General features: G+C 61.9%; 1 protein-coding gene across 1 annotated transcript in view; it reads left to right on the forward strand.

Annotated features, from left to right (window-relative positions):
* The window catches only part of LOC114228861 (sialidase), a 29551-nt gene extending 19946 nt beyond the window's left edge, over window positions 1–9605 (forward strand). Inside the window, exons 2-4 of the mRNA XM_054712839.1 lie at window positions 7977–8442; window positions 8543–9354; window positions 9524–9605. Coding sequence (XP_054568814.1) covers window positions 7977–8442; window positions 8543–9354; window positions 9524–9605 — 1360 coding nt within the window. The remainder of the gene's footprint in view (window positions 1–7976; window positions 8443–8542; window positions 9355–9523) is intronic.
* Window positions 9606–12834: the final 3229 nt, after the last annotated feature.

The raw sequence follows: 12834 nt of genomic DNA on the forward strand, positions 1-12834 counted from the left end.
GGGTCGCGGCCGTCTAACTCGCGCTGGCATCCCCAGAGCACGGGCCTGGGGCGGGTCTGTTGGGAATAAACGAATCCCTGGCCCTTCGGGAATTGGTGCTGATGGGGCTTCCGAGGCCGGGCCGGCCCGATGCGCCCGGAGGCCCAGGGTGCTGCAGCGCCGCGGGTCAGAGACGCGGAGCATCCGCAGGCCCGCGTTACGGGGCGTGTGGCCTGGGCGTGGCTGAGAGCTCGCACAGGGTGGGTTCGGGAACAGCGACAGTGTCGGGTGGAAGCAGAGAGCCGGGAGGACAGGGCTGGAGATGTGGGCGTTCCTGTGTCAGGTGCGCTGCACACCCGGCCTGTGCCGGGCGCGGTGCCGGGCGCAGGAGTGACCAGCGGGTCTTGGCTCCCACAGAACCTGAGGGCTGAGTTTGGCTCGCTGGGCCCGGAGCTAAGCCCGGCCGGGGCGGTGGCGGGTGGGTGAGCACCAGCCTTCCGGTGGGAGCTCGGGGAGGTCTGACCGTGGAGCGGGCGGCCCTCAGGGTGGCTGCCTGAGAAGTGCTGCTTTCCAGGGTAATGGCAGTCAGGTTGTGAGAACTTGCTCAACGCCAGGCACCTCCCTGAGCATGCAGTGGGTTTGACTTATTTCCTTTTTCAGCCCCAGCGAAGGCGGTTCTTTTATCCCCGGGGGTGGAGGCGGGGGTAGGGAGGAGGGGGCAGGGAAGGTTTGTGTGCAGGCGGGGCCTGGGGCCTCAGGCACAGAAGGAGCAGAACAGCGAGGGCAGGGAGGAAGGGGGCGCCAGGCCGGGAGAGCGTGTTCAGACGGGGAGGCTGAGCGGCGGGGAGCTCTGGGGTGGGCGTGAGAGGTGTGGGGTCCGAGAAGGGCGCAGGAGCTCAGGGAAGGCCTGATGGCTGTCAGTGGGGAAGAGACGATCAAATCTGCGTTTCAGGAAGGTCATGACTGCGTCAGCGTGGAGACGGGAGTGGGGCCAGAGCCTCTGACGGCCGTCCCTGCGAGGCGTGCGGGAGCACGAGCTCGGACAGTGGTGTGGGGTGAGTGGGAGGTGGCGCCGAGGAGAGTAAAAAAGTAGAATTCGAATCTGCAGGACTTGGCGAGACACTGGCGTGGGGGCACAGTTCCATCTGGGCTTCCTCTGGGACACGCAAGGGAGCCCCGCCCCGTGCAGTGTGCGGTGATCGGCATGGGGCCACTACATTTGCGGGGCCTCTTACTCCCCAGCCTTCTGTGACGTCTACTTGTTCGGGCCCAGAACAGGTCTGGGAGGTGACTTACACGCTAGCGAGCATGTCACACTCGCGGCGGCAGGCCACATGCCCCTGCCAGCCGTGCGTTTGACGTGTTCGCGAAGCGGAGGCAGGGGTAGGGAGAGGCCACGGCCAGAGCTGGAGCTCAGTCCGGGGCTCGGCCTGGGACGCTCTGTCGCGGACAGCGGTGTTCCGCCCCGTCTAACGTGGAAGCGGATGCCGCATGCCGTTCCTGGTACGTGATATGTAACTAGGAACTGAATGTAATGAATTACACTTAAGTGGCCACGTCTGACTAGAGCCGCCTCCACTCGCGGCTCGGCTGGCTAATTGGGAACCGCCAGCGCGCCCACCACCACTGGAGCCTCGGGTGGCTCAGGGCCCGCGACGCAGTGCGGCGGGCTAGTCTCCTGCGGTCCCGGCTCATCTGAGGGTCCGGCAGGAGCTACACGCCCTCTCCCCTGAACGTGCAGTGAAACCTCGCCTGACAGACTGATTCGGGCGACGGGGTGTCCGTTAGAGCCGAAGGTTTGTGATGTAATAAAGTAGGTTTTCCAAATGCGTGTGTTAGAAAACGGACAAATTAGTTCGTTTACCTGTTTCTACTTATGTAGACACGTGTGTGTGATTAAAATTAAGTATGTAGGAAAATTTAATTTCACACGAAAGTCTTCTGTATGTATCCCTGTAATTTTAAATTTATACTGAATAGGTCTAGTGAACGCGTGCACTCACCAGTCACCGCAAATTAACAAATGCACAGGCTGGGCGGGGCTTAGTGCGCGTGGGAACGGGGGCAGGCAAGCGATAACCTGCCGCAGAAAGTCACACCACCGCCTAGGTTGTGGTGTGATCGTGTGCTAGCCATTCCCAGAACGTTGCTATGGGCGGTGGCTCTAGGATTTAAGTATGTAGACTGTACTTGTGGATATGTAGTATTTATTAGGTCGGTGAAGTTACTGCGATGTTTTCCCCCGAGTATGGCCTATTTGATAAAATTTCTTAAAAGTGACAGGGACCTGCCCTGCTGGTGTGAACTTCGGCCCACGCATAAAGGGTCTCGGTTTGATTCTGGTCAAGGACACGTACCTCGGTTGCAGGTTCAATCCCTGGCCCTGGTTCAGGATACGAGTGGGAGGCAGCCAATCGATGTGTTTCTCTCACATTGATGTTTCTCTCTCTGTCTCCCTCCCTTCTTTCCCTCTCTCTAAAAAAAATCAATGGAAAAAATATCCTTAGGTGAGAGTATAAAAATAATAACAGTGAATTAATAATTTAAAAAATAACCTGTTAATTTAATTATAAGCAAACCTTGGTTAAAAGTGTTTTAAAATCAACAGGGTGTTAATTTTCACATATGACATACGGGCCAGTAATTCTGTCCGTTATATCCGAAGTCCATTAAATCGAGTGGAAGTTGAGGGCTTACTGTGTAAACATGATTGCGGTTTCCTTCTAACTGAAGTCCCTGGGCATAAAGCTGGGAGAGGAAGGATCCCCATGGAAGACCCGCTCCTGCGCGGAGAGGGTGGTGCCGTGGACGGCAAGCAGAGTGAGGCTAAAGCGGGGGGACGGTCAGGGTCAGACCTGCCCGGGGTCCAGGAGGAGCAGGTGCACCGGTGGCCGCTGGCTTGGCGCTAGCAGGGCCCCGGCTGGTAAAACCAAGGAGCGGTGGGTGCGGCCAGGTGCGGCGGGCTGAGGAAGGGCTCGGCGGCGGGGAGCAGAGGCAGTGAGTGTGGCGGCCAGGGGTCTTCGTCCTGGTGCCACAGGATCACTGAGAGGCCTTTGAGGAATGCACGTGTCTGGGCAGGTTCAGACCTGGGAGGGGCCAAGGATGGCATCGTCCCTGATGCAGCCTTGATGGACGTTTGGCAGGAGGATATTCTTCCAATAAAATGCCCTGAGGGGTTGAGAAATAAAGGATTTGAGGGAGAGAGCTTTCTTTTCTTTCTTTCTTTTTTTTTTTTTTAAATAAGCTTTCATTGATTTTTAGAGAGAGAAACAGCCATTGGCTGCTTCCCGGTAAGCACCTGGCCAGGGACGGAACCTCCAACCTGGGCCTGGGCCCTGACCAGGAATCGGCTGGCGACCTTCCTGTGCACGGATGACGCTCAGCCAACTGAGCCACGTGCCAGGCTCGCTCACTCTTCCACTCTTTCCCCTACCTCCCTACTTCCTTCCATCCTTCCATCCTTCCTTCCGTCTGTCCGCCCTCCCTCCCTCCCGGACAGGGACGTGCTGTTTACAGGTAGAAGAACCGTTCAGTGGAGAAATGTTAATGAGTTGAGAGGTATTTCACTGGGATCTGAACCATCGAACCTTTGACCGGCTATGCACCTGGCGGGTTCCCACGGGAGCCGGGAAGCGGGGAGTCCTGCTGCCTTTGCAGACAGAGGGTCAGGCTCACCGAGCGCGCTTTTCTGAGCGGCTTTTGGAAACAGGCGTGTGTGTAAGGAGCTGCAGTCGTGGGCAGCGCCCCAAATCACGTCTGTTTACTTGCCTTCTATTATTGGGCTTTCCCGAGCTTGCCAGACGGCAAACAGAAACGGTTCTTTGTTCTCTGCTTCTCCGAGCCGCCTTTCTCCGCTGACACCTTCTCTGCTGACCCTGGCGGGATGGCCCGTCACTCGCAGGGCGTGTGGCTCCGCCCGCAAACCAGCCTCCCTCTGGGGTGACAGGGTGACCAGCGCTACGTTTCCGGCCACATGATCTCAACCTTTTACTACAGGGTCTCTTCTGTCACCTTCCTCCTGAGCATTCAGTGTGTTAAATCCTCATGTGCCAAACGGGACAGGGAGTGCGTGTGCCTGCCAGGGCCCGGCACTCTGTGGGTGGTTTCTGCCATTTCCAGTCCCCAGGGAGCCACCTAAGGCCGGGGATACGCCCACACCTGACACGTGGAGACGTTGACTGCTTGGCCCATTGTCACCCTAAGTAAGTGGCAGAGTCAGGACTAGAGCGCGTCTGTCTGACTCCAGATCCTGAACTCGGACACTGCGTGCTCACCACACAGTCCGCACAGGTTGTTCCGTCCCTCGGGGAGCAGGCTCAGCGGGTGCGTGACCCGCCAAGGTGCCAGCCCGTGAGAACCACGCGGGGGGGGGGGGGGTCAGGCGTGCCTGTCTCCATGCTAGTTCTGTGACATCCACTGCCTAAAATACTTCATTTCCTCCTTTTTACCCGTCAAAGGCATGTCCACCGAGGTGACTGAGTCTTTTGAAGCTTCCAGTTAGCGTGAGAGAATTGGTGCCGACATACTAGGTTGCTCTGATTGCGCCGAAAGCAGAGAGGCGTGCCCATGGCCTGCACAGCCTCAGTGCGGATGAGGGTACCGCTCCGTCAGGCCCTGGCGTACAGGTGCAGCCTGCCCGGCCCCAGCTGCTGTGCCGCCTCTCCAGGCCCCGGCGTGTGCGGGAGAAAGAGCTCTTTCTGGTGCGGGGCTCTGGCTCGGAGCAGGTGCCACGTCCTCTCCGGAGCAGCGACGCTACCTCTGGAGGCACCCGGACGCCTTCCCGAGCCTTTGAGCCTTCGCAGGGTCCTGGGCGGGGGAGGGGAGGGGGCCCGAGGACCGGGGTTACCCAGCCTGGCCGCCCAGCGTCCTGGCGGCTGGGGCTCTGCCCGTCCTCCCCGGTGGCCAGTTACCGTGACCTTCTAGGCCAAGCGCCAAGCCCCGGCTGCTGGCGAAGACCAAACCCAGGGTCCCGACTCGCTTTCCTTCAGCTCCTTTCCCTCAGGAATGTTCTGGAATTTAAGGAAGCGCGTCCCCGCCTCCGGAACACAGCGCGGTGTTCCCGAATTTATTGCTACGGTGATTTGAATCTGAAGCAGGATGGGATCGGGTCACCGACGTCCTCTCTGCCGTCTGGGGGCGCGGCGGTGCTCGAGAAGCCCCTTCCTGCCGGGGCTCAGCCGATGTCCGGCCCCTGGCGCCCGGGCTGAGTGTCCAGGTCCTTGTTGAGCGCGCATTGCAGGCTTTCCCGCAGCCATTCCCGCCGCAGTGCCGCGCTGCGCCGCCTCCACGCTCTCCTCGGCCTCCTGAGCCGATGGGCCGGACTGGACCTGTCTCGCCGGGGCCCTGGCTGGGGACGGGCCCTGCCCGCTGGCACCGTGTCCTCCCCTGCAGGTCCCGGGGCGGGGGCGGGGCGGGGGCGCGGTCATGACCCAGCCAGGGCCTGCAGCTCCTGAGGGAGCGCGAGGAGCCGCCTGTGCCCCGTCACTGTGCGTGTCCTGTGACTCGGGCCTCGTGAACCCCACGCCGTGTCCGCGTTCGGTCAGGACCGTCCACCTGCAGGCGGTGATGTGAGGGGGCGAGGGTGGCTGAGCCTGACATTCTGCTGAGCAACGTGATCGCGTGGGACTGCGTGGAGCGTGGGTGGCAGCCACTCACTGTTGACAGGTGAGTTCCAGCCCGGGCGAGAGGCCGCCCCTCCTGGCTGTGGAGGAGGGAGGCCCCGTGCTCCGGCGAGATCGATCGCCGTCCGGGGTTCACCTGCAGCCCCGCTGCTCGCGCTCGCCTCCCCACGGGCTCCCTGACAGCCCCCAGGGGAGTGTCCCAGCCTGCACCGGGGCCTCTCCGTGCGGCCGCATCGGGCGCCGTGCGCACTGTGCCTCCGGACGGGAGCTCTGCGCGCCCGTCTCAGCTCAGGGCCCGGCGCGTGGCAGCCGTTTGGGCATGACCTGCCGTCACCCTGCTCTGCTTGTCCTGTCCCAGCGTCAGTACGCACACCTTGCGGGACCGTCACCTGCCCAGGGGGGCGCTCCCTCTCTGCCCTGTGTCTCTGGAGCTGTCCGTGTTTACCTCGAAGAGCCATTGTCTCCTCCCGACACTGATCTGACGTCCCGATCGTCACTCCTGGAGAGCAGGGTCCTTCTCGGATCCGGAGTTTCCTTCCCAGCACCCACAGACCGTGCCTCAGGGTCCTGGCGTCTCCGTGCAGGCATGTGCGCAAGGCGCTGCTCACATGTCACACGCGTTCTTTCTTGATCCTCCAGTCGCTTTCCGGGTGGGAGCTGTCGTGAGCTGTCTCCACTGTGTAGGTGAGGAAACTGACGCCAAATAACTTGCTCCGGCTCGTAGGTAGGGAGGGCGGAGTTGGATCGCACCCCAGGCCGCGTGCTCCAGGCCCGGCCTCACCTGTGTTGGCGCTGCCCTTGCTGCACGCGCAGTGGCGTCGGGGAGACGCTGGTGGAAGGCGGGGGGGGGTGACGTTCTTCGTTACTTTGAACCAACAGCCGTTGAAGGGGGTGACTGTTGCCTGGTCTCTGCCTCTGAGCTCCTTTCCAAGCGGAGGGAGGGCCAGGAGGGGGGCCGGCCTGGGTCTTGGTTTTCTGCTTCCGGAAGAGCTGGGTGGTTGGTCTCCTTGAGGTTCTGGTTTGGACGGCGACAGTGCCATCTAGTGGCACAATGTGCTAACGTCAGTTCCGAATTCTGTTTCTGAAGCCCTGGGACATGGCCTTGAGTTCTGGGATCCCCTGTATTAGCTGAACTTCAGGTTCGAGGGCCAGGGAGGGTAGGTGCCCATTGTCGTCGGTGAAGTCAGGTTTGACCCCGGGAGGAGGCCACGCGCTGATCCTGCCGTATGGGGGGTGGGGGGAGCCCTGCCACTGGCTCCAGGCAGCTCCCCCCGCCCCTCCCCCCTGCCCCTCCCACCTGCTGGGCAGGCTGACCGCTGTTCCCCCCCTGAGGCTCACTCTGGGGCGTGTCTGCTTTGAAGGTGACCCGTGTTTTGGGCTGCCTGCTGTGGCACAGCACACCCCGCGCGGTGCAGGAGAGGGTGCCTGCTGCGTGCCGCAGCCAGTCCCGGTGCAGGGAACCGTGGGCCAGCTCCGTGTCTAACTGCGTCACAAGGAGCTGCAGGTCCGTGAGGCCTGGCAAAGGGGAAGCGGCGAGCAGCCCCGTCACAGTGAACAAGGGGCAGGAGGTGCTTCGTGGGGAGGAAGTGGGAGGTGCTGTATGCTCAGCTCTAGCCCAGCCACTGCAGGCTTCGTGGATGGCGCAGTTCTGCTGTCCGTGTTTGGAAATGTGATATAAATTGCTTCTAAGTTCTCTTACTTCTTGCTGGGAGAACAGAACCTAAGTGCATGGTAACCACAGCTGTGCCCACAGAGAGCCGTGTGCTCAGTGAGGGAGCAAGCGCGGCCCTGGGCAGGCCTCCCCGCAGCCCCGCTCAGGCTCCGTCCCCAAGATCGCCTCAGGACGCAGCGAGCCCAGTGCGCCCAGTAGCCCTGTGCGTCCAGTGAGCCCAGTGCGTCCAGTGAGCCCAGTGTGTCCAGTGAGCCCAGTGTGTCCAGTGAGCCCAGTGAGCCCAGTGCCCCCAGTGCGTCCAGTGCGTCCAGTGAGCCCAGTGCGCCCAGTGATCCCAGTGAGCCCAGTTCCCCCAGTGAGCCCAGTGCCCCCAGTGTGTCCAGTGAGCCCAGTGCATCCAGTGAGCCCAGTGCGCCCAGTGCCCCAGTGAGCCCAGTGCGTCCAATGAGCCCAGTGAACCCAGTGCCCCCAGTGAGCCCAGTGCCCCCAGTGAGCCCAGTGCATCCAGTGAGCCCAGTGCGCCCAGTGCCCCAGTGAGCCCAGTGCCCCCAGTAAGCCCAGTGCGCCCAGTGCCCCAAGTTTGTCCAGTGAGCCCAGTGCCCCCAGTGAGCCCAGTGAACCCAGTGCCCCCAGTGAGCACAGTGTGTCCAGTGCATCCAGTGAGCCCAGTGCGCCCAGTGCCCCAGTGAGCCCAGTGCCCCCAGTGTGTCCAGTGCGTCCAGTGCCCCCAGTGAGTCCAGTGAGCCCAGTGCCCCCAGTGAGCCCAGTGCGTCCAATGAGCCCAGAGAGCCCAGTGAACCCAGTGCCCCCAGTGACCCCAGTGCATCCAGTGAGCCCAGTGCATTCAGTGAGCCCAGTGAGCCCAGTGAGCTCAGTGCATTCAGTGAGCCCAGTGCGCCCAGTGAGCCCAGTGCCCCCAGTGCGTCCAGTGAGCCCAGTTCCCCCAGTGAGCCCAGTGCCCCCAGTGCGTCCAGTGAGCCCAGTGCGTCCAGTGAGCCCAGTGTGTCCAGTGAGCCCAGTGCTCCCAATGAGCTCAGTGCTCCCAGTGTGCCCAGTGAGCCCAGTGAGCCCAGTGTGCCCAGTGAGCCCAGTGCGCCCAGTGCGTCCAGTGAGCACAGTGAACCCAGTGCCCCCAGTGAGCCCAGTGCCCCCAGTGCGCCCAGTGCCCCAGTGAGCCCAGTGCGTCCAGTGAGCCCAGTGAACCCAGTGAACCCAGTGCGCCCAGTGCACCCAGTGAGCCCAGTGAACCCAGTGCCCCCAGTGAGCCCAGTGCCCCAGTGAGCCCAGTGCGTCCAGTGAGCCCAGTGAGCCCAGTGAGCCCAGTGCATTCAGTGAGCCCAGTGTGTCCAGTGAGCCCAGTGCGTCCAGTGAGCCCAGTGTGTCCAGTGAGCCCAGTGAGCCCAGTGCATTCAGTGAGCCCAGTGTGCCCAGTGAGCTCAGTGCATTCAGTGAGCCCAGTGCGCCCAGTGATCCCAGTGAGCCCAGTTCCCCCAGTGAGCCCAGTGCCCCCAGTGCGTCCAGTGAGCCCAGTGCGTCCAGTGAGCCCAGTGAGCCCAGTGAGCCCAGTGCCCCCAGTGAGCCCAGTGCATTCAGTGAGCCCAGTGCATTCAGTGAGCCCAGTGCCCCCAGTGAGCCCAGTGAGCCCAGTGCGTCCAGTGAGCCCAATGAGCCCAGTGCATTCAGTGAGCCCAGTGAGCCCAGTGTGTCCAGTGAGCCCAGTGCGTCCAGTGAGCCCAGTGTGTCCAGTGAGCCCAGTGTGTCCAGTGAGCCCAGTGCTCCCAATGAGCTCAGTGCTCCCAGTGTGCCCAGTGAGCCCAGTGCATTCAGTGAGCCCAGTGAGCCCAGTGCCCCCAGTGCGTCCAGTGCGTCCAGTGAGCCCAGTGCTCACAGTGTGCCCAGTGAGCCCAATGAGCCCAGTGCGTTCAGTGATCCCAGTGTTCCCAGTGAGCCCAGTGCTCCCAATGAGCTCAGTGCTCCCAGTGTGCCCAGTGAGCCCAGTGCATTCAGTGAGCCCAGTGAGCCCAGTGCCCCCAGTGCGTCCAGTGCGTCCAGTGAGCCCAGTGCTGTGTCTCCACCAGATTCGTCCTTTCTCATATCCACCGGTGCCAGTGCGCTCTGTGCACACGTACCCTGGGAACTTGTATTTCTACAGTTTGGTGACCCCCTTCTTTGTCCAGCTGCAGGCTGGTGGCTCCCCCAGGGGGAGAGAGGAGCTGGTCCCTAACAGTTCGCATCCTGTGTCTTTCCTTAGCAGCCAGCAGAGCAGCCAGCAGAGCAGCCACGAGGATGATGCCAGCAGGTTCCTGAGTCCCCAGGTGCAGGAAGAGAGGTAAGGGTGCTGGAGGGAGGTAAGGGCGCGGGAAGGGAGGTAAGGGCGAGGGGAGGGAGGTAAGGGCGAGGGGAGGGAGGTAAGGGCACTGGGAGGGAGGTAAGAGTGCTGGAGGGAGTTAAGGGCGAGGGGAGGGAGGTAAGGGCACTGGGAGGGAGTTAAGGGTGAGGGGAGGGAGGTAAGGGCACTGGGAGGGAGGTAAGGGCGAGGGGAGGGAGGTAAGGGCACTGGGAGGGAGGTAAGGGCGAGGGGAGGGAGGTAAGGGCGAGGGGAGGGAGGTAAGGGCGAGGGGAGGGAGGTAAGGGTGAGGGGAGGGAGGTAAGGGTGCTGGAGGGAGGTAAGGGCGAGGGGAGGGAGGTAAGGGCACTGGGAGGGAGGTAAGGGTGCTGGAGGGAGTTAAGGGCGAGGGGAGGGAGGTAAGGGTGCTGGAGGGAGGTAAGGGCGAGGGGAGGGAGTTAAGGGCGAGGGGAGGGAGGTAAGGGTGAGGGGAGAGAGGTAAGGGCGAGGGGAGGGAGGTAAGGGTGAGGGGAGGGAGGTAAGGGCACTGGGAGGGAGGTAAGGGTGCTGGATGGAGGTAAGGGCGAGGGGAGGGAGGTAAGGGCACTGGGAGGGAGGTAAGGGCGAGGGGAGGGAGGTAAGGGTGAGGGGAGGGAGGTAAGGGTGCTGGAGGGAGATAAGAGTGCTGGAGGGAGGTAAGGGCGAGGGGAGGGAGGTAAGGGTGCTGGAGGGAGGTAAGGGCGAGGGGAGGGAGGTAAGGGTGCTGGAGGGAGGTAAGGGTGCTGGAGGGAGGTAAGGGCGAGGGGAGGGAGGTAAGGGTGAGGGGAGGGAGGTAAGGGTGCTGGAGGGAGGTAAGGGCGCGGGAAGGGAGGTAAGGGCGAGGGGAGGGAGGTAAGGGCGAGGGGAGGGAGGTAAGGGCGAGGGGAGGGAGGTAAGGGCGCTGGAGGGAGGTGAGGGCGAGGGAAGGGTGAGGGGAGGGAGGTAAGGGTGAGGGGAGGGAGAGGATGGAGGAAGAGATGAGAGGGATGGGCTGAAACAGAGTAAGTGTTTAAGATGCTTCCGCCATGAGCCAGAACTGGGGAAACTGAGGAGTGGGAGATGCCAGGCCTCTGTGCTCAAAGACTGAGGAAGACAGAGACACCCCAGGAAGTGAGGGGGCACCTTGAAGGGTGAGCCTGGGGTCACGGGGAGAAGTCAGCATGTGGCAGCAGATGTATTGGGAAGACTTCGCGGTGGCCTTGGAGGTGAGGCGCACCTTGAAGGCTGGGCAGGGTGCTGGCGTGGAAGGGTATCTGTGGATCGTCGGCGTCAGGTTAATGGAGAACAAGGTCGGTGTACAGGGCACGGTGAGAACTCGGTGAAGAGGTGAGGTGAGACTCGGTAAGTCCCGGGCTGTGAGGACCAGCCAGCGTCGCCACAGCTGGGGCCTGGGAGTCAGGGACGGCTCTGGTGCGCCAGGTGAGCTGAGCCGAGAAGGCGAGGCCGTCTCGGCTGGCACACGGCTCTGCGTGGTCCGGCTCTCTTTACCATCCTGACCGAGAAACGCGTGAAAAGAGGACGTGCTTTTACTTCATTTGTCCAACTCACGGCAGACACGCAGCTGCGAGGGGATGGAGACAGCACGGCCGGTAGAATAAGATTTCGCGTTATTTCAGGTAGAACTGTGGGTAGAAACGGGGACTCACTTGTTTAAAGTAGATGTGCTGTTAGATACTGCCCATTTACGAATTTATATTCGTTTATTAAGCGGCAGATTGTTATGGGGAGCCAGCACAGTCGCCAGCAGTTTTGATAGGATTTCATGTGAAGAAGAATTTGTGGGGTTTCATTTACCACCAAATACAACACCAGTACCAGACGATGGTGGAGAGCCTGCGTTTCCTGGTGGAGGCCCAGAGGCAGGGGTTAAAAAGAGAGACACGTCCCCCGTACCTGCCCCAGTTTGACCGTGTCTGGTGGATCCACGTGGAAATGGAAATGGATCAATGAGAGCCCAGGAAAAAGGGATGAGGGTGGGAACGATGCCATCAGAGGATCGGCTGAAGGAAGGGTTTGGCCGGGAAACAGGACGGTTCGGGGTGACTTACTCAGCATCCGGAAGCCTAAGAAATAGGACCAGCGGGAGAAGTGGCCGCGAGAGGGGTTTCCGCTCAGGACACGGAGAACTCTGCGCGGTTAGGGAGGCCGCGCCCTGTGGGCAGCCGGGGAGCCTGTCCCAACGGATTCCGTCCTGGGCCGAGGTGCGGCCTGTACCCTGGTCTCCTCCGTGACAGCGGGTGTGAGTTCGCCCTCGCTCTCAGCTGTTTTGTGCTCATGATTGACCAAGGTTAACACCTGAGCTCATCAGTTTAGGCCGAGGCGTCCGGCGGCACGGCCCCCAAGGAGCCACGTCCGCGTTCCTGTGAAGACACTCAGTGATGGTCCGAGGCGTTCCCTCGGGCTTGAGCGTGGCCTACGCTGCGCTCTTTTCAAAACTTTCTGCGTCGCAGCAACCATGCCGTCAGCATCCCTGCACCACCCGTCCTGTGTGTGTGCCCACAGCTCCTAAAGGCACCCCCTTCCCTCCACGGCGGGCTGAGGCCTCCTGGGAGAGGGCACTCTCCAGGGCACTGCGCCTGCAGCACAGTGTCTGCTGTCCCCTTGCCCCTCGGGGTGGGTGACAGGCATCCCGGCCAGCTCCTTCTCTGCCCCCTCCTACAGAGCCTCCCATCCACAACCTCTGCCAGGAAAACCCTCCCCCGCTCCCGGACGGACGCTGAGCAGGGACTGCGTGTGCTCACCTGGCAGCCTGGGGAACGGGGGGCTGAGAGCAGAGGGCTGCTGCCCAGGTCCCGTGGGCCCTCCCTCCAGCTCTGGCTGCCGGTGCACCGTGCCCTTCTCAGCGAAGCCTTTTCCTCCGCGGAGAGAACACGTCCCCAGAGCACCCTTAATCACCAGCATCCGCGCAGCGCAGCCTGCACCCCGACCCCGGCCGTCTCTCTAACATGTTCCCACCCAATTCCGGGGGCTCAGACGCTGGTCTGTGATGTCCTGGCCTGAGCGAGTGTGACACCTGAGCGGGGGAGATTTCAGCCACGCGTGTGCGTGTGTGTGTGTGTGTGCGTGTGTGTGTGCGTGTGTGTGTGTGTGTGTGTGTGCGTGTGTGTGTGTGTGTGGCTCGGGCTCTCTGCTCTGAGCCTGTTTGACGGGCACTGTGCCCTGCTGGGTTCAGGCATTTCCCCGGCGGCCTTCCTGTT

This window comes from Eptesicus fuscus, chromosome 23, assembly GCF_027574615.1.
Source record: "Eptesicus fuscus isolate TK198812 chromosome 23, DD_ASM_mEF_20220401, whole genome shotgun sequence".
Lineage (NCBI taxonomy): Eukaryota > Metazoa > Chordata > Mammalia > Chiroptera > Vespertilionidae > Eptesicus > Eptesicus fuscus.